This window comes from Petaurus breviceps, unplaced genomic scaffold (assembly GCF_028583685.1).
Source record: "Petaurus breviceps papuanus isolate PSGF00001 unplaced genomic scaffold, PetGlider_PUasm1.0 118, whole genome shotgun sequence".
Lineage (NCBI taxonomy): Eukaryota > Metazoa > Chordata > Mammalia > Diprotodontia > Petauridae > Petaurus > Petaurus breviceps.
This window is the reverse complement of record NW_027185616.1, coordinates 26,495,110-26,521,861: the sequence shown is the minus strand read 5'-3', so window position 1 is coordinate 26,521,861 and position 26,752 is coordinate 26,495,110. Positions and strand designations below refer to the sequence as shown.

At 36.0% G+C, this 26,752-nt stretch overlaps 1 protein-coding gene across 4 annotated transcripts in view; it reads left to right on the top strand.

Annotated features, from left to right (window-relative positions):
- The window catches only part of ROR2 (receptor tyrosine kinase like orphan receptor 2), a 347,747-nt gene that overhangs the window by 294,660 nt on the left and 26,335 nt on the right, over positions 1–26,752 (top strand). For all 4 annotated transcript variants that reach the window (XR_011168189.1, XM_069087331.1, XM_069087339.1 and 1 more), the window contains one exon: positions 20,744–20,871. Coding sequence is in view for 3 of the 4 variants with exons in the window: in XM_069087331.1 (XP_068943432.1) it covers positions 20,744–20,871 (128 nt within the window). In the remaining variant the exon portion in view is untranslated. The remainder of the gene's footprint in view (positions 1–20,743; positions 20,872–26,752) is intronic.

Genomic DNA, 26,752 nt, shown 5'->3' with positions numbered 1-26,752 from the left:
TATGAGTTGAAATATGACATATGACAAAGCAACCATATCATGATTATTTCTTATAGATTTTTTCATTAGTTCGCTGACTGAATTAGGTTTTTAACCACAATGATATATCTTATCTTCCCACACATATTTCAGTGTATCTTTTATATAAATGTTGTCTTAAGTAACATGACTTAAATGCCCTATAATAAAATAGACCTGTGTTCATCCCAAAGTACATATTTCTCTGTTGTAGCAGTAAACTAGAGCCATTAGGAAACATTCTCTGGTTCTGTGAAAAAGGAAATATCTATTGCCATCCATCCAGGCAGCTTATGCAGGACACACAATTTTGAACCTTGGTCACACAGCATCATGTGGCAGAAATAGAATTGTATTTGGTAATCCAATCCCAGGTTTGCTACAAACTATCTATGTAATCTTGAAAAACTCACAGTCTCTCTGGGATTCAGGTTCTTCATCTTTAAGATGAGAAATGACTATCTCAAACATACTTATTAGCTGCAACATTCTATTAAAGCCTCCCTTCTTCTGTATCCCCTCTTGTGACTTGGCCTTTCTTTGTTTAATTTGGTCTCTTGGTTAAATCTTAATGCTGATGATAACCCTCACACGATCCTGTTAGTTTTCTTTGGGCCTATGTCCTCAAGCATAACTGTTTCACTAAAGGGGACCATTAGAATCAAGGGGAAAAGGAAATTATTTAGCTCAACCAATTGTCTTTAATAAGAAGAGGCAATGTTTATATATAGGTTCCAGACTTATAAAGCACTTCCTTTGCAACTACCATGTGAGGTAAATAGCAGAAATATTATTATCTCTGTTTTACAGATAAAGAAATCAAGGCTTTAGTTAATCAACTTACACACAGAAGTTTCAGAGTCAGGACTTGAAGAAAAATCTTCTTAATCTAAGAATAATACTCTCTACTAGAAGAAGCTTCTCTAACTAAGTAGTATATATCCTCCAACTTATATCAATCCATTCATTATTCCAGACTTTTTATGTATGACTTTTCAACCAATTTTGATACCTACCTAGTAATGCAGTAGCAAGATGAACTTGGAATGAGTAAGTCCTGAATTTCAATCTGCCCACCTTCCAAGTTATATGACCATGGGAAAGTCACTTTCTGAGTCTCACTTTCATGATCTCTAAAATGGGAATAATATCAATAGCGAGACACATCATGACATAGTATATGGAGAATTGACCTTGGATTTAAAAAGAACTGGATCTTACTTGTATTTCTAATATATACCTTGTACTGGCTATGTGAATTTCAAGGAAGCACTTAAAACTCGCAGTGCCACAGGCAACCCATAAACAGCTATAAATTGCTGTACAGTTCCTTATCTATGCTAATAGAGGGAGTTATCTCACTAGAAGTTCCCCATCTCAGGTTCAGAATGATACTGCCTATAGTAGCTACCTCACAGTGGTCATGTGATTCAAATAAGATAATGTATATGAAATGATTTGCAAGCTTTAAAGGAATGTATACATGTCAGTTATTAACATTAAATAGTAATTCTTATCTTGTTGAATAGAATTCAGATAAAATGATATTAAAATATTCCTTTATATTTAGTGTTCTGTGGAATTTTGCACAGGTGTATAAAATAACTGCTTTGATTTATGTTTTTATTTTATTTAGTTTAATGCAAGTAATGGTATGAATGAAAGTTCATCCTTTGTAGGCTCACTGAAAATTCCCTTAGTACAACTCCAGTAGCAGATGGAACAGATGATATTTACATCATACTGTTCCCCTATGATTTTGATTTCTTCTACTAGTTTTCTAAGCTTCAAATTTCTTTCATACTACACTGCTTAGAGATTATGAGTATTTGGTGTAGCAAAATTTTATGGATAAATGCTATGTCCCAGTTCAGACTGTGAAAATGGTCTGGCTCCACTTCATTTTATTAACTAAACTCTTTAAGATATTTTGATATCCAGCATCAATATAATAAAAATGACACTTTTGCCTACACTAATCTATATATGCAATGCCATCACAATTAAAAATAACCAAAAATTATTGTACTTATTTAGAAAAAAATAACAATATGTGTTTGGAAGAAAAAAGTCAAGGAGACTTAGCAGTACTACATCTTAAACTATATTATAAGGCAGTAATTATCAAAACTATCTGGTACTGGCTAAGAAATAGAAAGTTAGAAAAATGGAATACAGTAGACACTACATTATATAGCATCAAATAAATATAATAACCTCCTGTTTGACAAGGGTAAAAACTTAAGATTTTGGAATAAGTATTCGGTATTTGGTAAAAAGATTGTTGGGAAAACTTGAAAGCAATAAGGCAGAAACTGGGCATAGACCAATATTTTACAGATTTACACCATTTAACTAAGAAGATAAAATCAAAGTGGATACATGACCTAGATATAAAGAGAAATAGTAGAGGAAATGAGAAGAACTTGGAACATATTACTTATCAGACTTATGGATAAGTGAACAATTTGTGAATAAACAAGAGAAGAGAGCAAAGTTAGGTATGAAATGTTTAATTTTAATTACATTAAATTTAAAAGTATTTGTACAAATAAGACGAATATAGCATTAATCAGAAGGAAAACAGAAAACTAGGAAAAAATTTATGGATAATTTCTCAGATAAGGGTCTCATGTCTCAAATATATTTTTTAAAAAACTTTGTCAAATATGTAAGAATATGAATCATTCCTCAATTGATAATGATCAAAATATATGAACAGAAAGTTACCCAATGAAGTAATCAAAATAATTTACAATCATATGAAAAAAAAATGCTTTAAATCATTATCACTAGAGAAATGCAAATTAAAACAACCTTTTGGTATCATTTTAGACCCCCTAGATTGGCTAAAATGATCGAAAGGAAAAGTGACAAATATTGGAGGGGATGTAGAAAAATTGGGATATTATTTGCCATTCCTTAAAAAAAATTAAAAATGTGTTGTGTTGTGTCAAAAGCTTTTAAATTTTTTATTTTTATACTCACAATCTTTTTAAAATATTGTCAATTATGTTCATAGTTTTCTAATAATTGAGCAAACTTTGTGACTCTTACAGATCTCATGTGGTATTGGTTGCTATTATGGTTGTTAATTTTTTGGGTTATTTTTAGGCTTTTAAAATTGCCTTTCTCAATAATCCTTGTGATATGTTGCTATAGCTTCTTTGCCAACATTTTATTAACATTTTTTTGCATCAGTGTTCACTGGGGATATTGCTCTATAATTATCTTTCTGTTTTGATTCTCCCTGGTTTAGGTTTCAAGACTGTATTGTTGTCATACAAGGAATTTGGTAGAATTCACTCTTTTCCTATATTTTCAAGCAGTTTACATAAGATTGCAATGATGATTGCAGGGGTCTCTTTGCTAATCTTAGAGATAGGACTCTGATGCTTTTTCCTTACTTAGATCCTGGTTTGCAGTCCTGGGTGACACTCCCCAAGGAGAAACACTAACATACTAGAGCTTATGGGCTACAGTGGAATGGGGATACTCATCTCAGTTCCAGGGCAGAAAAGAATGCTTATAGTCACTCACAGATCAGAACACAGGCCAGGAGAGTAGTAATAATCTCTCCTTAGATCATATGACCACATCACCTTGAAAGAACGGAAAACTTACAGTGTTCTAGAAGTATCTCTGAAAACAACTCCCAAAAAAACCCTGAAGCTTTGAACAGCACACCCTCTAGACTGAAAACAAAGCCTCACTTTAACAAGAAAAAGTCAAGAAATAGCCTGGGAAAATGAGCAAACAACAGAAAAAAAAAGTCTGACCATAGAAAGTCATTATGGTGACATGAAAGATCAAAACACATACTTGGAAGAAGATACCAAAGTCAAAGCTACTATATCCAAAGACACCAAGAAAAATATTAATTGATCTCAGGCCATAGAAGAGCTCAAAAAGAATTTCAAAAATCAGTTAAGAGAGGTAGAGGTAAAATTGAGAAGAGAAATGAGTGATGCAAGAAAATCATGAAAAAAGAGTCAACAGCTAAAAAATAATGAAGAAAATAATACCTTAAAAAACAGACTAGGACAAATTTTAAAAGAGGTACAAAAAACAATGAAGAGAATAATGCTTTGAAAGCAGAATTGGCCAAATGGAAAAATAGGCACAAAGATTCACTGAAGAAAAAAAAACTTCTTAAAAAAGAGAATTGGGAAGAGAGATTTCTGGGAGCCAAGACAGCAAAGTGAGCAGAAAATTGCCATAACAGTCCCATAATTCACCTCCAAACAGTCATAAAATAGCACCCTAAAACAAATCCTGGAATAACAGAAACAACAAAAAAATCGGGTAAAACTGTCTTTTAGTCCAAGAAATTTGGACTATTCAAGAGAAAGATGTTTCACTTGGATAAAAGGGGAGTGAGTTCCAGATTAGAAGTGTCACAGAAATCCAGCACAAGCCCCACATCAAGAAACTTGAGCCCAGTGTGGTGGAGCAGGCAGATGGCAACTCCAGAACCCACCACATGCCTTAGGATAGCCAGGAGAACTGGCAGACTCCAGCTCTTATAATCACTTTGGGCTTCAGTGTAGCCCCAGGCAAACAAGCATCATCCAGCAGTTAGACCTCTACAGGCTTCGGAATAGCTCCAGGGAAACACAGAAACACCCCCACTGAGCCTCAGCACATGTCAGACACCACCACTAGGACCCCTGCTCAGCAAAAGGTAAGCTACCAGACCTCTACAGCCTCCAGCAATGCCAGCCACTCCCTACCCTACCCCCTTAGTGCAGTGCCAGACAAGAGAGTCCTCCATGGGCCTGTAGCAGCAAGCACCCCAGCATCCCTAGGGTGGCTGCTCACACAGGTTCTTAGATCTGCTTTGTTAAAGGAAAGCAACTCAAAATGGGTTAACAAGCTTACTTTAATCAGTCAAACATATATCATTTACCTCGTTCAGGGGAAAAAGGTCAGCACCCTGAACTTCAAAGTATAAAGGCAGAATTATCAAGACAGAAACAGATGAAGTAGACAGTTTTCCAAACTGTCCAACCATTACATCCATACCAAATCAACATGTGGGTTTCAACATCTGGGTTTTTCAAAGCTGGGGGGCTCTGGACAAGGGCTTCCCATAATCCAGATCAAATCACAGAACACTTCTCAAAGTGAGCCCCAAAACAAAGCTACACATCAGGGCTTATATAGCCTTCTCCTGGCTCAGAGAATGTAACAACCTTTTGGACCCACTGGCCAATCAAGAAGTATCTACTGAAAAACAAGCCTCCTCCTACCCTAGGCTCCAGGTGCACTTTAGCCTAGGGGCAGGGCAGATCTTTAAATTTACATTCCCATTACAGGGCCTTAGGGCAGAAACAGTGCAGCACCAGGTAAACAACCAGTTCTTGCAGCCACTGGCACAAGAAACCTAAGACAGTGCCCCTTTCACTCTGGAAACAGAGTTCAAATTTAAGAGAAAGGGAAAAGGCAAAAAAAAAAAAAAGTTGAACAAAAATAACAACAAAAAGGAATCTGACCATAGAATGTTATTTTGGTGGCAGGGAAGACCAATATACAAACCCGGAAGAGAACAGTATTGTCAAGACACCTATGGTCAAAACCTCAAAGAAGAACAGGAAGAGGTTGCAAACCCAGAAAGAACTCATGGAAGAGGTCAAGAAAAGAGTGTAAAAATCATATAAGAGAGGTAGAAGGAAAAATGGGAAAAAGAAATGGGATCAGTGCAAGACAATTATGAAAAAAAAGAGTCAACAGCTTGGGAAAAAAAAAAACAAAAAAAACCACAACTGCTTAAAAAGAATTGAAAAGGAGATACAAAAATCCACTGGAGAAAACAACTCCCTTAAAAATTACTGTTGGCCAAGTGGAAAAGGAAGTACAAAAGCTAACTGGGGAAAACATCTCCTTAAAAGTTAGAATTGGGCAAATAGAAGCTAATGAAACTAGGAGATATCAAGAATCAATCAAACAAATTTAAAAGAATGAAAAAATAGATGAAAATATAAAACGCTTCATTGCAAAACAACTGACCTAGAAAATAGATCCAGGAGAGTCAGTGTCAGAATCATTGGACTACCTGAAAGCTATAATCAAAAGGAGGATCTGGACAGCATCTTTCAAGAAATCAAGACAAACTGCCCTGATATATTGTAACCAGAGGGTTTGATATTGAAAGAATTAACTGATATTGAACGAATTTACTGATCACCTCAGGGAAGAGATCCCCAAATAAAAACTCCAGGGAACAGTATAGCCAAATTACAGAACTGTCAGGTCAAGGAAAAAAATATTATAAGAGGCCAAAAAGATATAATTCAAGTATTGGGGAGCCACAATCAGGATTGCACAGGGCTTACCAGTTCCAATATTAAAGGATCAAAGATCATAGAGCATGATATTCCAGAAGGTAGAGGAGCTAGGACTACAACCAAGAATTACCTACTCAGTGAAATTAAGCAGAATACAGCAAGGGGAACAAATGGTCATTGAATGAAGTAGAAATATTTCAAGTTTTAATAAGGAGAAGACTAGAATTAAATAAAAAATTTCATTTCTAATATCAAGACCCAAGAGTATCCTAAAAAAAGGAAAAAGGGGGGCACAGTGAATAGAGCACCAGGCCTGAAGTCAGGAGGACCTGAGTTCAAATCTAACTTCACACACTTCACACTTCCTACCTGTGTGACCTTGGGAAAATCACAACCCCAATTGCCTTACCTTCCCCCCTCCAAAAAGAGAAAGGAAAAAGGAAAAAGACAACAAGAGATTCAATGGAGATGAAGTCTTTACATCTCTACCTGGGAAAATGATACATGTAATTCTTAAAAATTGTACCATTAATAGTATAGCTAGAAGAAATATACATAGACAGAAGGTACAGGTAGAAGGTGAATTAGAGGAAATGACAAAAATAATTAAGGTATGAGAAAGAGGAGTACACTGGGTGCATAAGAAAGGAAGAGGTATAATGGGGTAAATTATTTCATGTGAAAGACCTATTACAGTGAAGGGGAAGATGGGCGAGTAGGCGATGGGCATTGCTTGCACCTTACTCATCACTATTGGGTCAAAGAGGAAATAATATGCACAATCTTTTGAATATAGAAATCTATCTTAACTGACAGGGAAGTAGGAGGGGAAAAGATTAAGTAATAGCGACAGGAGGGAGGAAGTAACAGAAGAGAGGGCCAATCAGGATAGGTGATAGACAGAAGCAAAACGCTGGGGAGGAGGGAAAGGAGAGAGAGGACAACTGGAGGAAAAAGAGGATTGGAGGGAAATACACAGTAGGAAATCATCATTTCATGTGTGAATGAGATGAAATCTCCCATTAAAAAAAAAAAGAATATCAGAGTGGATCAAAAACCAGAGTCCTACAATATGTGGTTTACAAGAAACACACTTGAAGTAGACACACATATAACTGATGTGTAAAAAAAACCAACCCAGGTGTAGTTTGATCTTGATCTCAAACAAAGGAAAAGTAAAATAAACCTAATTAATAAAGACAAGGAAGGAAATTGCATCTTGCTAAAATACACCAGACAACCAAGTAATATTAATACTAAATATATATGCACCAAGTGGCATAACATCCAAATTTCTAAAGAAGTAGTTATGTGAGTTACAGGTTCATGACCAAACAAGAGATAGAAAGCATTATGAAATTTAACATAGATAATTTTGATTATATAAAATTAAAAAAAACTTTGGCACAAGCAAAACCAATGCAATCAAGTTTAGAAGGAAAGCAGAAAACTGGAAATCAGTCTTTATAGCAAATGTCTGATAAAGGCCTCATTTATCAAATATATATAAAGCTGAGTCAAATTTATGAGATTTCAATTAATTCCCTAATTGATAAATGGTCAAAGACTATGAACAGGAAGTTTTCAGATGAGGAAATCACAACTATCTATAGGCATATCAAGAAGCTCTCTAAATCCTTTTGATTAGAGAATTAAAACAATTCTTAGGTACTATCTCACATCTATCAGATTGTTATGACAAAACAAGAAAATGATAAATATTGAAGAAGATATGGGAAAATTGGGACACCACTGATGCTGGAGTTGTGAACTGATTCAACCATTCTGAAAAGTGATTTGGAAATATACCCGATAGGCAACCAAACTGCAAACACATTGATCCAGCAATACCACTACTAATACAATACAGTCTGTATCTCAGAGAGACCATTAAAAATGGAAAAGGACCTACATGTGCAAAAAATATTTATTAGCATCCCTTCATGTGGTAGCAAATTATGGGAAGTTGAGGGGATGCCCCAATTGGGGAATGGCTGAACAAGCTGTGACATATGAATGTCATGGAATACTATTGTGCAATAAGAAATGATGAACAGGCAGATTTTAGAAAAACCTGGAAAGGCTTGTATAAATTGAGTCACAATGAAATGAACAGAACCAATAAAACATTGTGCAAAGTTTCAACAACATTGTGTTATGATTTATTATGAATGACACCTCTTCTCAGCAATAGAATGATCAAAGACAAATACAAAGGACTCACAAAGTAAAATGCTATCCACATCCAGATAAAGAACTAGTGGATTTTGAATGAAGATCAAAGCATATTTTCCCACTCACTTTAATTTTTTCATGTTTTTTTTTCTTTTGATCAGTTTCTTCTTTCACCACTGTGACTAATATGGAAACATTTTACATGATAGCACATGCATAACCCATATGAAATTGCCTATCATTTTAGGAAGAGGAAAGGGAGGGAAGGAGAAAAATTTGGGATTCAATATCTTGTAAAAATAAATAATAAAAATTGTCCTGACATGTAATTGGAGGAAAAATATTAATAAAGGAAACAAAAAAAGTAAAATTGGTCAAATGGGAAAAGAGGTACAAAAACTCACTGAAGAAAATAATTGCTTAAAAATTACAGTGGTACAAATGGAAGCTAATAACTTTATGAGGAATCAAGAAACAATAAAACCAAACCAAAAGAATGAAAAAAATAAAAGACAACATGAAATGCCTCATTGGAAAAGTAACTGACCTGAAAAATAGATCCAGAAGAGATAATTTAGAAACTATTGAGCTAACTGAAAACCATGATAAAAAAGGAAGCCTAGAAATCATCTTTCAAGAAATTATCAAGGAAAACTCTCCTGATATTCTAGAGCCAGAGGGTAAAATAAAAATTGAAAGAATATACTGATCACCTCTTGAACAAGATCCCAAATTGAAAACTCCTAGGAATATTGTAGTCAAATGTCATAACTCCCAGGTCAAGGAAAAATATTGCAATAGCTAGGAAGATACAAGGCATGCATTATACACTCACAGTTAGTTACCAATTGCTTAAAAAAAAGAGAGAGAAAGAAATAGGGTCTTCAAGGTATCCTTCTGAAACCCAAGCATATATAACAGTAAGATAACCAAGTACAACATTCAGGATCTGCATAGAATTTTAGAAATGCTAATTATGATAATTGTTATTTATAGTGAGTACTATATTGGAGCATAAAGGAATAAATATTCTCTAGCTCTTCACGGCACCTTTACAAAAATAGACCATATACTGAGACATTAAAATCTCACAAACAAGTAGAAATATTGAACATAACTTTTACTTACTACAGTGTGCTAAGCATATTCAGTAAAGAATTTTTGAAGAAAGGATTAAGGATTAGAGACTAAATAGCTTAACCTTAGGGTTAAATCTTTAGAGATTTGATGTGTCAAAGAATAAGTCAGAGAAGCAGCACATAATTTAATCAAATGCAACAAAATTTTGGGGGTGTAATCAAAGTAATCTCTCAGGGAAATCTTTTATCTCTAAACTTTTGTCAACAAAAGAATGAACAGATGAATGGATTTATCATACAACTTGAACAAATAAATTTAAATTCCAATTGAAAACCAAGATGAATATTCTAGAGCTAGAAAAGAATTTACCAGGGAATACAGAAGAGAAGAGGATGATCAATGAAGCCAAAAACTGCAGAAAGGTCAGAAAGGATGAGAATTGAGAAAAAACCATTAGATTTGGTGATTAAGAGTACATTGGTAAATTGGTAATGTTTCATTCAAATGATGAGGCAGGAAGTCAGACTGAGGGTTAAGAAAAGAATGAAAAAAAAGAAAGTAAAGGCATCTACTGTAGATAGCTTTCTCAAGAACTTGAACCATGAAAGGGAGGAGTCATATAGAATAATAGCACCTGAAGATGGACAAATAAAGAACATGAAGGGGTTTTTCAGGACAAAAGAGACATGGGAGTGCTTTTAGACAGTAGGGAAGATATTTATAGACAGATGAAGATTGAAGATTAGTGAACTGGAATTAGGGTTATTAGGATTAGAGTCATAGGGAACAATCTATTGGAAAATATAGCATGTACTAAGATCACTTATCAAATGGTTTGCCCCATCAAGTTTTCATGTTAGACAAAATTGAAGGAGAAGATAGTGGTAAAAGGTATTGTGATGAAGAGTTGAGAAGAGGGAGTTCTCAGAGAAATGCCTAAATTGTTTCAGTGAAATGAGAAAAGGATCTTAACTGAAAGAATCAAGGTAGGGAGAGCTGTGGGAGGTTTGAGGAGGAATGAGCTCGTGGAAAAGCTAGTGTGGTAAGTGAAATAGTGAGTTAATTAGGGAGGTGTAAAAGCATCGCCTAGCTGCAGTGAGTGCTCAATTTAGGTTATGTCACATAAATTTGTAATGTACCCAATCAACACTCCTCTGTGATTTTCCTCCAGTATCATTCAGCAACATGTGAGTAGTAGTGAAGGCGGTGGATGATGGGAGTAATTCAAAACTGGAGTTTGGCAAGGAAGAACAGTAATAAAATAAAAGCATATGGCAGTTTTTCTGCCTCTTTCAGCAACCAAATAGCTTATATCTTAAGGGGTTGTATCTTAGAAAAGTATGAAGTTGGACTCCTTCATAGCTCTATCAACAGTGCACTAATGTATCTGTTTTCCCACATTATATCCAGCAGTATGAGAGTGACATTTAAACATGTCCCACCCTCCCATTTTCCCCTCCTTTATAAAACTTTCTCCTTCTGCACCTCTTTTGTTGTGAAGTTATTTCCCCCATCTTCCTCTTCTTTCCCTCTTCCCCCAATGTATCCCTCTTTCTCATCTTTTCTCATTTTCTTTTGAGATCATCCCAACATAATAGATTCAGACCCATACCCTCTATCTAAGTATATACCTCCTAATTGTCCTAATGATGTTAAAGTTCATATAGATTATAGTAGCATTATCCCACACAGGAGTGTAAAGAAAAATTAACCTTGTTAAATCTCTTATGATTTTGCAGTCATGTTTACTTTTATACCTTATGTGAGCATTTCATTTTAATATTGGATTGTCTAGTCATGATCCTTTTGTCAGTAACTGATGAAAGTCCTCTATATTATTAAATGTCCATTTTCCCCCTATAGTCTTGTTGGATAGGTTATTCTTGGTTGTAATCCTAGCTCCTTTGACTCTGAAATGTCATTCCAATCCCTTTGATCTGTTAAAATAGTAGTTACTAAATCTTGTAAGATACTGATTGTGGCTCCATAGTATTTGAATTAGTTCTTTCTGAATACTTGTAATGTTTTCACCTTGACCTAGGAATTCTGGAATTTGATGAAAATATTGCTGGGAGTTTTCATTTTGAGATTTCTTTCAGGAAGTAACTGATGGATTCTTTCAATTTTTAGTTTACTCTCTGTTTCTAAGATATTTGCATAGCTTACCTCCATAATTTATTGAAATATGATTTCTCAACCTTTGGTTGATTATGGCTTTCAAGTGCTTCAATGCTTAAATCATCTCTCCTCAAATTATTTTCCAAGTTAGTTGTTTTTCGCATGAGATTTTTTCACATTGTCTCCTTTTTTTTTATTCTTTTGATTTTGTTTATTTCTTGAAGTCAGCTTCCTCTTGACCAATTCTAATTTTAAAGGAGTTTTTTTTTCTGTGAGATTTTTTTACCTCTTTTAACATTTAACTAATACTGAATTTTTGGGAAAAAAAATTCTTCTTCAGTATGTCTCTTTTGCCAAGCTGCTAATTCCCTTTTCTTTTTTTATCTTATTTTTTTGTAATTACATGTAAAGCATTTTAACATTTTTTAATTTGACAAACATTTTCTCCTTTTTTCTCCACTTATTGAGAAAGCACTCAATTTGAAATAAGTTATACATGTGTAGTCATGCAAAACAAATTTCCTTATTGGTAATGTTGTCAAAGCGAACATAGAACAAAATAAGAAGCAGAAAAATAAAGTTTTTTAAACATATGCTTGGATCTGCATTGACTCCATCAGTTCTTCTTAAGATGTCATGGTGCTCTTTGAGAAAGAAGGACAAACAATGATCTGTGAGTAGAGCCTAGGGACCCACCTGGCCAGTACCAGTTGGGCAACACAGCTTCTTCTTTCCTTTCTTCCTTCCCTCCTTCCCTTTTCCCCCCACCTTCCTTCCCTCCCTCCTCTCCCTTTATCCTCTCTCTCTGTTCACATGGAAAATCATACTCTTACCTATGGGTGCTCTGCCCAAAGAATAGAAATTTTGATCAGTAAAGGGTATCCACAATATTCAGCAAAACTTTCTCAAAGCCTGTAGGGGTAGGAGGCACATCTTCCCACTCCTGGGAAGGGGTCCATACTCCATCCTCCCATCCCTGGGGGAGGGCTCCATAGAACTACAGCCACCATAGCTACAAAACTAACACAATAACTGGAAAACACCAGGACAATTCTCCCAGTCCCACTAAACCCCATACTTTCTTTTGGTCTGTTCAGATCCTACTTGACTATGCCATATGTAAGACAGATAATACTAACACACAGGAGGACTCCTAACACAGGTTCACTCTTGATCTGGTCAGACAGGAAAGATTCTAAGATAGCTTCAGAGTGGTTACTTTATTTTATCTAGTCTAGTCTTCTCACAAGAGGGTTTGCTGATCATTTTTTGGGAGCACCAACTCCTATAGTATTCCCTAATCACCCTTCTCACAGAGACCTGCAAGAAGCAGGAGCAAATACCCCTACATCTCAATGGGGTCAATCGAGACGGGCACAGCTTGTGTACTCTCCTAAATTCCCTCAAGCTTCAATGGGGGTCAGTTGAGGCAAACAAGATTTCACCCAAGTCTTGATGGGGGTTGATCAAGGCACACACAGCATTCCAGCTTCTGCATTCAACCTTAAGTGTTTACTACTCACTGACCAGTACCCGCTTGCTTTTAGGGCAACAGACAAAGAAGGCATATTTCTAGTAATAGCCTCACAAGTTTACATTATTTCACTGATATATCTCACTGTGAAGTTGCAATGGATATTTACAATTTAAACACAAATGTTTATATTATTTACCATCATATAATGCTGTGAAAGTATAGTGAAAATGCTTACAAGTCACAAGCCTGGGAAATAGAGAGTGTTATGGCCATGGATCCTGGGAAACTAAATTCTAAGAAAGAATAACAAAAATCCCCTTTACATACACTAAAATCCACCCTATTTACAGATGTCTAGGCTTTTTTTTCTTTATATGGCTTTCAGGTAGCTCAATAATTCTTAAATTATCACTCCTCCATCTCTTTTCCCGGTCATTTGTTCTTCTAATGAGATATTTCTAGGTGCTACATTACAGAGAGCATTATCTCTGAAATCAGGAAAATCTAAATTCAAATCCACCCTCAGATGTTTATTAGGTATATGATGCTAGGAAAGTAACTGAGCCTCTGTCTGCCTCAGTTTCATCAACTTTAAAGTGGAGATTATAATAGTACCTATTGCCCAGGTCTATTGTGAGGATCAAATGAAGTGATATTTGTAAAGCACTTAGCACAGTACATAATAGACACTCAAAAAATATTTGTTTTCTTCCTTTGCCCACTCCCCTTAGTGTCCACCTCCTTTTTTTGAGGCAATTAGGGTTAAGTGACATGCCCAGGGTCAGACAGATGGTACGTGTCTGAAGCCAGATTGGAACAAAGGTCCTTCTGATTTCAGAACTGGTACACTGTCTACTGCATCACCTCACTTTTCCCTCTCACCCTTACAGTGCCCTTTGTGAGCATATAAGGGAATGGATGTCATGGTCTAAGTGTAGTGGTTCTATTATCCTTGATGGAGGAAACATTTTCTTATAATCAATTTGACTGATCTTTTCAATTTTTCTTCTGTTTGCTGCACTCTTTTCGCTTTCATTCTTGAAATCCCTTAGGATTATTCTGCTTATACATCTTGTCAAGTTTTCATTAGAGTTGTTTTAACCTCTGTTGCTTCTCTTAATGTTTTTATGAGATGAAACTTCTTATCATCCATCATCCTTCATAAGATTTTACAAATGAGCTTTCTTTCCTTAGGCAGCTATTTCTTTCCATTTGACAAGTAAGTTAAATTGCTGACTAAGATGATTTCTGGGTTCTTTTAGATTCTATGTAGCAATTTACCTTGGTTTACTGTTGCTATCATTTCTGTTCATTTCCCATTTGCAATTTTCCTTAAATAATTCAGGGTTAAATTCTATCATTTTATTCTCTTGAACAATATTTTTCCATATATTTCTTCCCATTGTCACCTTTTACCACTTTTGTACTGAAATCACCAATCATTTCATGTGATGGTATGTTTTTTTTTTCCTTCATCTGGCACAGTGGACCATTTGGCACCAAAAGTTGTACACAAATAATCCTTTTAATAAAGTCATTTTAATATACATAAGAAAAATCAATTTTCAATATCATATTTAAGAATTCCAGAGGATAGCAAAAAATAACCATTGTCGAGAAAGTTAAAAGGAGGCTCCCTGGGGTCTCATGAGTTCTGTAACAAAGATTAAAAAATTACTGTTATACTCTTGTTTATCCAAATACTTACATCTAAGTTGCTGATCAGTCAGTCCACCTAAGGGTGATTTTACTTACAACTGTCCCAGGGCTGTACTTCCTTGTTCTTCACTCCCCTTAGAGTGGGGGAATATGGAATTAACTAGGCCATAAGATAGGACAACCATGAAATATAACATTAAATATAAAAGAATTATAGTATTGCAGTTTGTCCTAGGACTATTCCTAGCTAAATATCGTTGAATAAGCTGTAGGAAATGATATATTGATAATGTGGATAATGATCATCATAATGTATTAAACATTTTTTAAAACCCTAGAATGTGTGAGGCATGGCCTCTTATACTGAAAAGGACAATAGTCCCCAAAATAATTTTTTGCACCGATTTTTAAAAATAATTGTTAAGACTGGTACCTTCCATTTTGGTCTGGGTAAGTTTGTTAGTCTCAAAAAAAATAATAATTTACCCACCAAAGCCAGCCAGGATAGTACAGATCATGCTACATAAGGGTAAGGTGAAAGAAATGGATGTTTGGCCTGGAGAAGAAAAGATTTAACAGGGTCATAAGTATTTGAAGGTTTTTCATGTAGAAGAGGTGTTAAATTTATGTTAGTGGGTCCTAGAGCACGTGGTAGAAATTACAGAGGCAAATTAAGACTTGAGGTAAGGAAAAATTTTCCAGTTTCTAGAAGTCTCCAAGTTGGAATGCACAAGTGGTAAAGGATTGTCCCTCTTATAGGTCTTCACTGAAAGGTTAGATGATTATTTGTTGAGTGTTTTGTAGAAGAGAACCTTATTCCAGTATGGATTGAGAGACTTAGAGGCTTTTTCTGTTGTTGAGATTGCCATTCTGTGATGAGTTTACTATTCTCAGTATAAAGTAGTAATTTGTAAAATAACATAAGAAAATTATTTCTTTCAAGTTTCAAGGAGTATATCCTATTTACATGATTGTGGTAATTGGCAAATAAGACTATATTCTTGGTTTATAAATTTTCACACCTCTAGCCCCTGTAACTATTGAGATTTGGGGTTTAGGGGTGCTTGAGACCCCAAAATACAAACACACCAGGTCCTGCCAAATGAATTCAACTCAAACCTCTCAGCCAAACAAAAATAAAGTTTATTAAAGATTTGCCACAATGGGTAGACTCTTAAGGAGACTAAGCATATGTGATGCTTGTATTGATGAGAAGGCCAGAATAATCTGACGCAGACTGAATCTGAGCTAGATTGAATCTCAGCACCTTCATGGAGGTGAGATGGATCTTATACACAGAAAGATTGTGGGAGGGATCTAGGGGTAGTCTAGAGGAGGGATTTGGGAAGGGTCTTAAGGAGGAGTCTGAGGAGGATCTTGATGGGACTGGGGTCAGATTCCATGAACCAAGAAAATGGGATTTTGATGGCATCAACGGTGGGAAACAGCTAGGTGTTAACAGACAGCGGAGAGCAAGGCTAGGTTAAGGGTAACAGAGATTCAGACAATGTGATAATGGAAGGCTTATGGCCTCAGGCCAGCACCAGATCCAGTGGCAAGATTCAAAGAGAGTTCAAGGGGGTCCCCAGAGCCTGTACCTCATCACAACCATTGTCTTAATCAAGTTGGTTTTTCTATATGTCAATTTACAGCCATTTTAGCTTTGAGAGGATTGGACTAGAAGCTTTCTCAGGTCCCTTCTAGCTCTAAAAAGCCTTAGATCCTTCAATGCAAAATGAATGAACTATACGGAGCAAGACATGGAGCTTTCATTACCTTCTTTGGCTTTCCAAAAGACCTTCCTGTCAAGGAAGCTGCTTTTTCTTTTTTTTTTTCTATCAAATGCTTTATTAACTTCTAGTATTCATTTCCACAAGATTTTGAGTCGCAAATTTCCTCTCTGTTTTTCCCCTACCCACCACCCAAAATAGTATATCTGTATATCCCCACTGTATATCCCCTCCTCTAATATGCTCTGTCCCATATCGTCTCATATACCCCCTCCAACTTTCCAGTAGGGCACTGTGGATCTCTATGCCCCAGTGCCTGTATATCTTATTTCCCATTTACATATAAAATAATATTGATAATAGTATATATATATATATATGTATATATATGTATACACATTTTTAAACATTTGATTTTAAAACTTTGAATTCCAGATTCATTCCCTTCCTCCCTTGTCACCCACCCTTACTGGGAAGATAAGCAATTCAGTATAACTTGTACATGTGTAGCTATGCAAAACATTTCCATACTAGATATATTGTAAAAAGACTGATTATATTTCCCTTCAAAAGTGGGTGCTTACAACTTCCCGCCGCCCCCCCCAGCCTGCCCTCTCTTCCATTATCCCTGCTCTCATCCTGTGTTATCCTCTTTGTGTTTCCACAGTATTCAAATTGTTTCTTCCTGGCTGCTTATAATATTTTCTCCTTGATCTGGGAATTCTGGAACCTGGCTATAATATTCCTAGGAGTTTTCTTTTTGGGATCTTTTTCAGGAGGTGATCAGTGGATTCTTTCAACCTCTATTTTGTCCTCTGGTTCTAAAACATCATGGCAATTTTCCTTGAGAATTTCTTGGAGGATGATTTCTAGGTTCTTTTTTGATGATATCTTTCTGGTAGTCCAATAATTTTTAAATTATATTTCCTGCATCTATTTTCCAGGTCAGTGGTTTTCCCAATGAGATATTTCAAATTGCCTTCTATTTTTTCATTTGTTTTTATCTGTTTAATAGTATCTTGATTTCTCATAAAGTCACTAGCTTCCATTTGCTCCAATCTAGTTCTGAAGGAATGATTCTCTTCTGTGAGCTTTTGAGATTCTTTTTCCATCTGGCAAATTTGGATTTTTAAGGCATTCTTCTCCTCATTGTCTTTTTGATCCTCTTTTGCCATCTGAGTTAGTCTGTTTTTTTAAGGTCAGGTTTTCAACTCTCATTTCATAATTCTCTTGCATCATTCTCATTTCTCTTCCCAATTTTTCCTTCACTTCTCTTATTTGCTTTTCAAAATCTTTCTTAAGGTCCTCTATGACCTGTAACTAGCTCGTATTTTTTCTTGGAGGCTTTTGGCACAGGAGTTCTGACTTCACTGTCTTCCTCCTGTTCCATGCTTTGATCCTTTTTGTCCCCAAAATAGAAGTCTAATGTTAGATTCCTCTATTTGCTTTGCTTCCCTTGTTTACTTATGTTGCCACTCAATTACTTGACTTTTGGGCTTTTTGCCACAGTAGAACTCTGCTACCAGACAGGGGAGCTCTGTACCAAATGCTGGGGTTTTCTCAGCTGCCAAAGGTATTAGTTGGGTGCCCTCTCTGGAGCCTCCTCATGCTCTGGCAAGCTGGTCACACACCCCTGGACCTATACCCTAGACTGCAATCTAGACCCAAGCAGGTTAAAGCAAGAGTCATTACCCCTCAGACTGGTCACTTGGTCCCCCTACAGTCTGCAGGCCAGGAGCTGAAGCTGCTACGTGGTGGTGGCTGTGCAGTGGTGCATCAGCAGCTTCTCCCTCCAGGGGATAAATGCTGAGGCATTCCCAAAGTACCAGATCCCAAAGTCCACACTGCACTGACCTCTCAATTTGTCCTTAGTATCTATGGATGCTGGCAACTGCCACAGCTGCTGGTGATCTGAAGTCCCTCCAGCTCGTGGTTGGTCAGGCCCACCCTGGGGCTAAAACCTCCATCTCCTGTGGGGCTGGGGTCAGCTCCCAGAGCACTGTACTCAGCTCCCAGAGCACTGTGCTGGCTGCTTCCTGCTAGCCTTCCAGGCTGTCCTCAGTGGGAGGTTAGCTTCTCTGTGTCATTTCGTGGGTTCTGTAGCTCCAAAGTTTGTTCAGGGCCACCTTTTACATGAATTTGAGGTGGTGGGAGCCGGAGCCCAGCACAAGCCCTGTTTCTACTCCACCATCTTGACTCTGCCCCTGGAAGCTGCTTTTTCCCTTTTACCTTATTCCACTTGCCCTTCAAACCTTTGGAAGTGTGCTTTGTTGCTGAACACATAAAGGATAAGGGAATACAATTTGCACCCGCTGAGAGGCCAGGAACATCTGTCTTTTCACTTTTGCTGATGAATTGAAAATGGCAATTTTGGGGGTGTTAAACTGATGGTAGTAGGAATTGTTGACATTAGCCAGGTAGTTCTCAGCTGAATGCTTTTCTTTATATGTTATGAAAGCATAGTAAATAATAATTTCTAGGGTCCCGGATATATTTCACATGCCAGATCATGAAAAACTGGGAGTAATCAACAGAGGGAAGGCACTAGAATTAAGGGGGATCAGGAAACGCTTCTTGTAGAGAGTATCATTTTAGCTGAGACTTGAAGGAAGGCAGGGAAGCCAAAAGAGAGAAATGAATGAAGAGGAAGAATGTTCTAGGGATGGAGACAGCTGTGAAAATACAAAGAGATGGAAAATGGTCTATCTTGTGCAAAGAAAAATGAGGAGGCCACTATCACTACAATGTAGAGTATTATAGAGGTTCAAGGTGTAAGAAAAGTGGAAAGGTAGGAAGGAATTTAATTCAATTAGCGGTTTACTACTAACATGCTACAAAGGGAAGAAAAATCTGTTACTATATATACTTGCTTATTTAAACTGTATCTTAGAAATTTTTGATACAAATAGTGACTATTAGACTTGAGTGCTACATCCCTCAAATATTGTTGACAACAAACATTACTTTTAGATTATTTATTCTATAGTTTCTTTACATTGAAAAGAGATCCACTTTAGAAAAGGACAGGGAATAGGAACAGATAGGGTAGACCATGCTAAGGAGGTGAGAAATGGAAAATGGAAATCAAATCAATGACTTTGTTTCTAATAACATCAGTGTTTGAACTTTGCTTTTGTGAAAGAGGTAAAAGAATGTTTCTTTCATATTCACTCATTTGAATTTATGGAATATTAATTTCCTGTTAATTTCATCTAAATGAACAATATTCTCCACTCAAAATTTTCTCCAGGTTTTGTGGGAAGGATTCAATATCCACTGGAAAACAAAATAATCATAAGCATGAAACAATAATAGCCAGCTCTGGGAGGGGCCAACTTCCTAAAATTTTTGATTCTACCTCTCCTTTGTTCCTCATCAGAAAGCAGCCCTATTATGTCTGCTTGAGTTAACTCTTGATCTGCCCTTTGTGGAATATCTGAGTGCTACTTAAAACCATAAGAGCAAACCCTTTGAGGTGGTTCATCTCTAAAGGATTTAACTAAAGAAGAGATTTAACAGGTTCAGCATAATGGAATTAGTCTCCAAATGGGATCTCAGGGGTAGGAGTTAACCAGTGATTGTTTTTTTCTCTTGTTTATATTACTTTATATAAATCACCATAACTCTCCATTTTAAATAAATTTGAGTATTGTTTACTATAGAAATTAAGATGCTTGAGAGGATTTTTGAGAGTAGATCTAGCTAACTGCTTTTATTGCTATAGTAATCTTGCTCTCCTTGTAACTCTTCCAGTACTTATTTCATGATAAATACCAAATGATTAGTTTTAAGGAGCTTATAATTGAATGTGCTTTTGTTAGGAAAAACATACTTTATCCTTTATTTTGTTTCACCCACAGTGCTTTGCACTTAGTAGATGCTCAATAAATATTTTTGATTGGTTTTTTCCTTGTCCTAATTGCACAGAGATGGTAATATATAAGTTAATGTAATTGACTTTATATTAATAACAACTGCAAAAGAAATTGTCTCTAATCATTAACATGATTTTGGAGTTATGTTCATTTTCTCATAAGAATCTTGTTATACTGATGGGGGGGGTAGGGGAAGCAGCATGTTAGGAATTATTTCTTTTTCCTAGCTATACTTTCCATTTCCTCTGTACCTCCTTTAAAGAAGTTGAATTATTTATACATGTGAATATTAATTTTTTAAAATTCCCTTTGTGTTTTTCATAGGGATGATTATCATGAAGATGGGTTTTGTCAGCCTTACAGGGGTATTGCATGTGCACGATTCATTGGAAACAGGACTATTTTTGTAGATTCCCTCCAGATGCAAGGGGAAATTGAAAACCGAATTACAGGTAAGAATTATGAACATTTGGAATAAGACAATAATAATTTGCTCATCTCATCCATGTAAGTGCAAACATTGCTAGTTTTATTATCCTTTATGCTTATCAGTTTGCAGCCTTGCTATCCTTATACTAATGATGTAGCAAAGGAATCTTTACTTTTTCTTTTACAATTTAAAATTGAGATCCCTGTTGTTTGTATGTAAATTTGGGAGATGGGAGGGGAATGATATGTAAACATAATTAGTGAAATATGTTTCTTTGATCCTAAATTCTAAAATCAGCAGCTTGCAAATTACATAGATTTTAATTTTACTTACCTCTAGCCAGAAAAGCTGTTTTCTATTTAGTACTATTTTCTATTGTTGCTTCTCTTACAATAGGGGATCTAAACAGCATTGTTAGAGAAATGGTTGCTTTACCTTTTCTCCTCCAGGTGCAGAATCATATTTGCTTCATCAGTAACACAGTTGACATTCAATTAGAGTGAATTTTCCTTTCTTCTGCATTTATTTACTATTACATGTCTCAGCTATTTGGGCAAAAGATAAACAGACAATCCTAGCTATTTCAAGTTTCTTCATAAGACCAAGAAGTGCTATATTCTATATCTATATTTAAGTCTGATAGGCATCTCAAACTAAACTTGTCCAAAACAAAATTCATTATACTTTATGTACCACTTTTTGGAACTTTTGCTTCCTGAACTTCCCTGTTACTGTTACAGACATCATGCTCAGCTCCTCCATCTCACCCCACTTAATTTCATCATTTCTGCCTTAACATCATTAGACACACACACACACACACACACACACACACACACACATACACACACCTTCGGGAACAAACCCCTCCTTCTATTCACTCACAGACCTCCCTTAAGACAGTCATTATTTCTCTCTAGAACTATTGCAAAAGCCTTCTGATTATTCTTGCCTCTAGTCTATACCTCCCTCCCACACAGGGAATAGTCTATCCCTATTCCCCACAGTTTCCTAAATGATTCTCCTAAAGCATTGATATATGTCAGCTCTCTCTTCCCCTTCCCTTCCCCCTTTCAAAGTTTTTCCATTACTTCCAGGGCAAAATATAAGCCTTTTGGCATTTAAAGTTCCTACTTTCAATTCTTATATTTTATTCTGCTCCAAGTATTCCAAAGTTCAACCATACTAACCTACTTATTGCTTCTCATATGTGACAATTCATCACTTATTCCCCATGCATTTGCAATGGCTATCCCTCACACCTAGAATTTTCCTCCTCACCTCTGCCCTCTAGAATCCCTGAATTCTTTCAAGACTTAGATAAAATGCCACATTCTGCAAGAGGAAACCTTTTTTAGTCTCTATAATAGTTGTAAGAGCCTTCCCTCCTAAGGTTACCTTCCATCAGTTTTGTAAGTAAATGTACATAAAAATTACATACATAAAAAGTACATAAATGTACCTATTTATGGATATGGCATCTCTTCAACTAGAAGAAGCTCCATTAAAGAATAAGGACTGCAGACACTTAGCACCCACACACACACACACACAAAATAAAACTAGCCGTGTAACCTTGGGCAAGTTACTTAACCCTAATTGCTATCCAAAAGGCAAAAAAAAAAAAAAGAATAAGGATTGATTTTGGTCTTTCCTTGTATTCTCAGTGCTTAGTGTAGTGCCTAGGATATGATAAGCATTTAAAGTTTAAAATTAATCTTTCAGATTTAAGAGTGGGGATGAAAGGGGCAGCCAGGTACCACAGCAAGTAAGAGCATGGGCTCCAGTGTCGGGATGACCTGGGGATCAAATCTGGGCTCAGACACTTAGCACCTACCCAGAAACACCTGGCTGTGTAACCTTGAGCAAGTTACTTAACCCCAATTGCTTAGGGGTGGCCAGGTGGCTCAGTGAGTAAGAGCACTGGCCCCAGTGTTGGGATGACCTGGGGATCGAATCCAGGCTCAGACACTTAGCATCCACCCAGAAATAACTGGCCGTGTAACCTTGAGCAAGCTACTTAACCCCGATTGCTTTAAAAGAAAAAAAGAGTGGGAACAAGTTCATGACAAAAAAAGTTTTTTTTTAAGCAATTGGGGTTAAGTAACTTGCTCAAGGTTACATGGCCAGTTATTATTTCTGGGTGTGGTGCCGAGCATCTGAGCCTGGATTTGATCCAGGTCATCCCGACACTGCAGCCAGTGCTCTTACTTGCTGAGCCACCTGGCCGCCCCTTTCATATGTCCCTAAAGTGGACACTTTTAATTGCATGAAATTTGAAAGTTTTGTAGAAAACTAATTCAGTTAAAATTAGAGGGGAAATAGTTAATTGGTGGAAACATCTTTACAGGAGCTTTCTCTGATAAAGGTGGCATGTCCAAATTCTAAATGTAGGTGACTCAAATTCCTAAGAAGAGTCATTCTTAAGTTCATAAATGGGCAAAGGATATAAAGTTAGTTTTGTAAGGAAGAAATCCAAGCTATTAATAGCCATATGAAAAAGCTTCAAAATCACAAATAATCAGAGAAATTCATATTAAAACAGCTCCAAGATTCCATCTCACACCTATTAGATTATCAAAGTAAATTAAAAAAAAAAAGAAAAATGACAAATCTTGAAGGGCAACAGATGTTATTGTTTGTAGAACTTTGAATTGATCCAGTCATATGCCCCAAAAGTCATAATTTAATGCATACTCTTGGACCTACTGATACAAGTATTATCCCTGAAAGAAATTTTTTAAAGAAGAAAAGTACCCCTGTATTCATAAATGTTTATAGTAGCTCTTTTGATAGTAGCAAAGAACAGGAAACAAAGAGAACACCCATCAGGAGTAAGGTAGAATACGTTATACTTCATGAATGTAATAGGATTTATTTAGGCAATAAAAAATTGATCAAATTAACATTTTCTCTAAAATGTGAGATTCATATGAACTGAAATGAAGAGAACCAAGGGAACAATTTAAGTAACAATAGCAATATTGTAAAGAAAAGCAATTTTGAAAGATTTAAGAGCTCTGATAAGTTTATTGATGCACCAAGATTTCTGAGGACAAATGCTGAAGAATGTGACCCACCTCACCACAAATGGATTGAAGGTGCAGAATGAGAAATACATTTTTGGATATGTTCAATGTAGAAGTAGATTTTGCTTGACTGTATGTTTGTCAGGGTTTTGTTCTTGCTTGTTTTCTATTTTCTTCTCTTTTTTTAAGTGGAAGGCGGAAGGAAGAAAGATTAAATACTCAATTGAAAAAATAAAATAAAAAGGAGAAAATATATAAATAATTACTGGCACATATTAATTCATTACACTCTGAACTTGTTCTTCAAGAATGAGGTCAGCTGAATAGCCCTCTCCATTCTATGAATATACCTGGGGAAGACAGTAGTGTCACTGATTCAAGCCCCTATTGTGTTCTACTCACTGTTAGTTATCAGTGATTAGATTATCAGTTCCATTTAACCAATTAAATCAATTAGCTTTTACAAAAGGATATTTACTGAGAAGATATTGTAAAAACAGAAGTACAATTATGTCTCCACCTGGGGAAACATTTGCCCTATACCTCCTTTGTTCTTGTGGGGAGTGGGTTCAAAATTTAAGGCAGTTTTCTTTTTCAGTATTCATCCCACCTGGTTCATTGCTAAATTGTGTAACAGCTACTGGATGAGTTCCCATTTCGGCTCCATTTTGTCTATATCCCTTAAGTCATTCCAAGGGGCTCTGCTATTGAGCTGGATTCACAAGGTCATTCTACATGACCTCATTGGTTGACTGGATGGTTGCAAAATCTGGCACAAATCCTAGCTCCTTAACTTTTAGTGGTGAGCAGTTCTAACCTGTTGAAACTCACAAGATTGTAGCTGAATCTAATACTTTTTCTCTTAAAATCATGACAAAACAAATCCATTGAAATGAAGAACAGAGGCCTATATTCAAATACCACATATTGTTCTTAGATTGAGAGGGCTCACACATTATCTCTCTTATCAGAAACTTGGCCAGTTAGGGAGAAAAAAAAAAAAAAACAAGACACAGGGACTCTTTTGCCTGGAAATTTTTTGAATGCATCTCATTTCTGGCTACACAGTCAGCCAAGAGTGCAACTCTTCAAGTCATCAGCTGATTGGAACTAGTTGACAGTGTCTTTCCATGCTCCCAATCTAAGATACCTTTCTAGAGTGAGGTTCCCTATTGTCATACATGTGACAATTGTCTACCATTATTCTTCTCTTATATGCATTTAAAAAATATTTATTGCTCCACTTTATTTTTCTGAAATTAAGTATTGACAACCTACTCACCGCTATCACTGTTTTCCCCTTAATTAAAAAACTGAAAAGGGGAAAAAAACCCTCCTAACAAATAAAGATAGTCAAACAAAACAAATACACAAAGTGTCCATGTCCAAAGACATCTTGAGTATAACCTCACTCTGACCAAGAATTAATATGCTTCTTCTTAGGTCCTCTGGAGACACAGTTGGTCAGTACAATGATCAGACTGCTCAAATCCTCCAGACTTGTTTTTCTTTACAATGTTCTTGCCCTTGTATGGATTGTTCTCCTAGTTATGCTTATTTTACTCTTAATCAGTACTTATTATCCAGGATTCTATGTAGTCATCTCTTTTATCATTCCTTATACCTCACTAATATGCCATTACATTCATGTACCATGACCTGTTCAGGTATTCTTCCAATTAATGAGCACTTCCGCCACACTGTAGTTCTTTTCTTTTATTCCCATTTGGCATCAGAAAGTATGTTTTGCTTGCAACTATTCCCTCTATTTTCTTCCCTCTTAACTTCTCCCAACCTTGTTTACATACACACACAAGTTTCATACTGAGGTTCATCTGAAGCACATATCCCCTTTATGCTTACTCATCTTCTCATGCATCCCATTTATAATAAGTGGCAAATTCCCCTCCTTTTCTCTTTTTATACACTAGTGTATTACTTTTGCTCTCCTTTCTCTTTCCCTTTTACAAGCCCTCTGAAGAAAAACCTGTAGGACAATACTCAGCTTTGTAAGGTAAGTTACTCTTGGTTGTAAGTCTAAGTTTTTTAGTCTTCCCTTTGTATCAAGTTAGATAATATTGGTAAAGTGTTTAGTACAGTGCCTTGCACATAGTAGGTTCTATCTAAATGCTTACTCCCTTTACGTCACCATTTTAGAATGTTATAATCCAAGATCTCCTCTGTTTCTTGGTAGAAGCTGGTAGATCTTAATGAGCCTTACTATAATTCCTTTGTCATAGAACTGTTTCTTTCTGGGTGCATGAAGTATATTCATTAATGCAGGAACTCTATATTTTGTTTACAGTGTTCCTGGGGCTTTTCCTTTTGGAGTTTTCTTTCTTTTTTTTTTAAAAAAAAAGACACGTATTTTTTAGCATTGATTTTTTTTTTTGAGTTCCAAATTCTCTCCGTCCTTCCAAGCCTTTCTCTAACAATTGAGAAGTCAAGAAATTGAATATCAGGTATAATTGTGAATCATGCAAAATATATTTCCATATTGCGTATGTTGAAAAAAATAAATCAAGAAGAATAAAATGAAAAAAAATGTATTATAGTATACAGTCAAGATTCATCAGTTCTCTCTCTGTAGGTGAATAGTATTTTTCATTATGAGTCCTTTGCAATTGTCTTGAATCATTGCATTGATTACAGTAGCTGTCTTTTACAGTTGATCATCATTGCTATTACTGTATATAATGTTCTCCTGGTTCTGCTCTTTTGCATCAGTTGATAGCAATCGTCCCCCATTTTTCTCAAACCATCCTCTTCATCATTTTTTAGAGCTTGATAGTATTGCATCACAATCAAATACCACAATTTGTATAGCCATTCCCAGATTGATGAGCACTTCATAAATTTCCAATTCTTATCTAC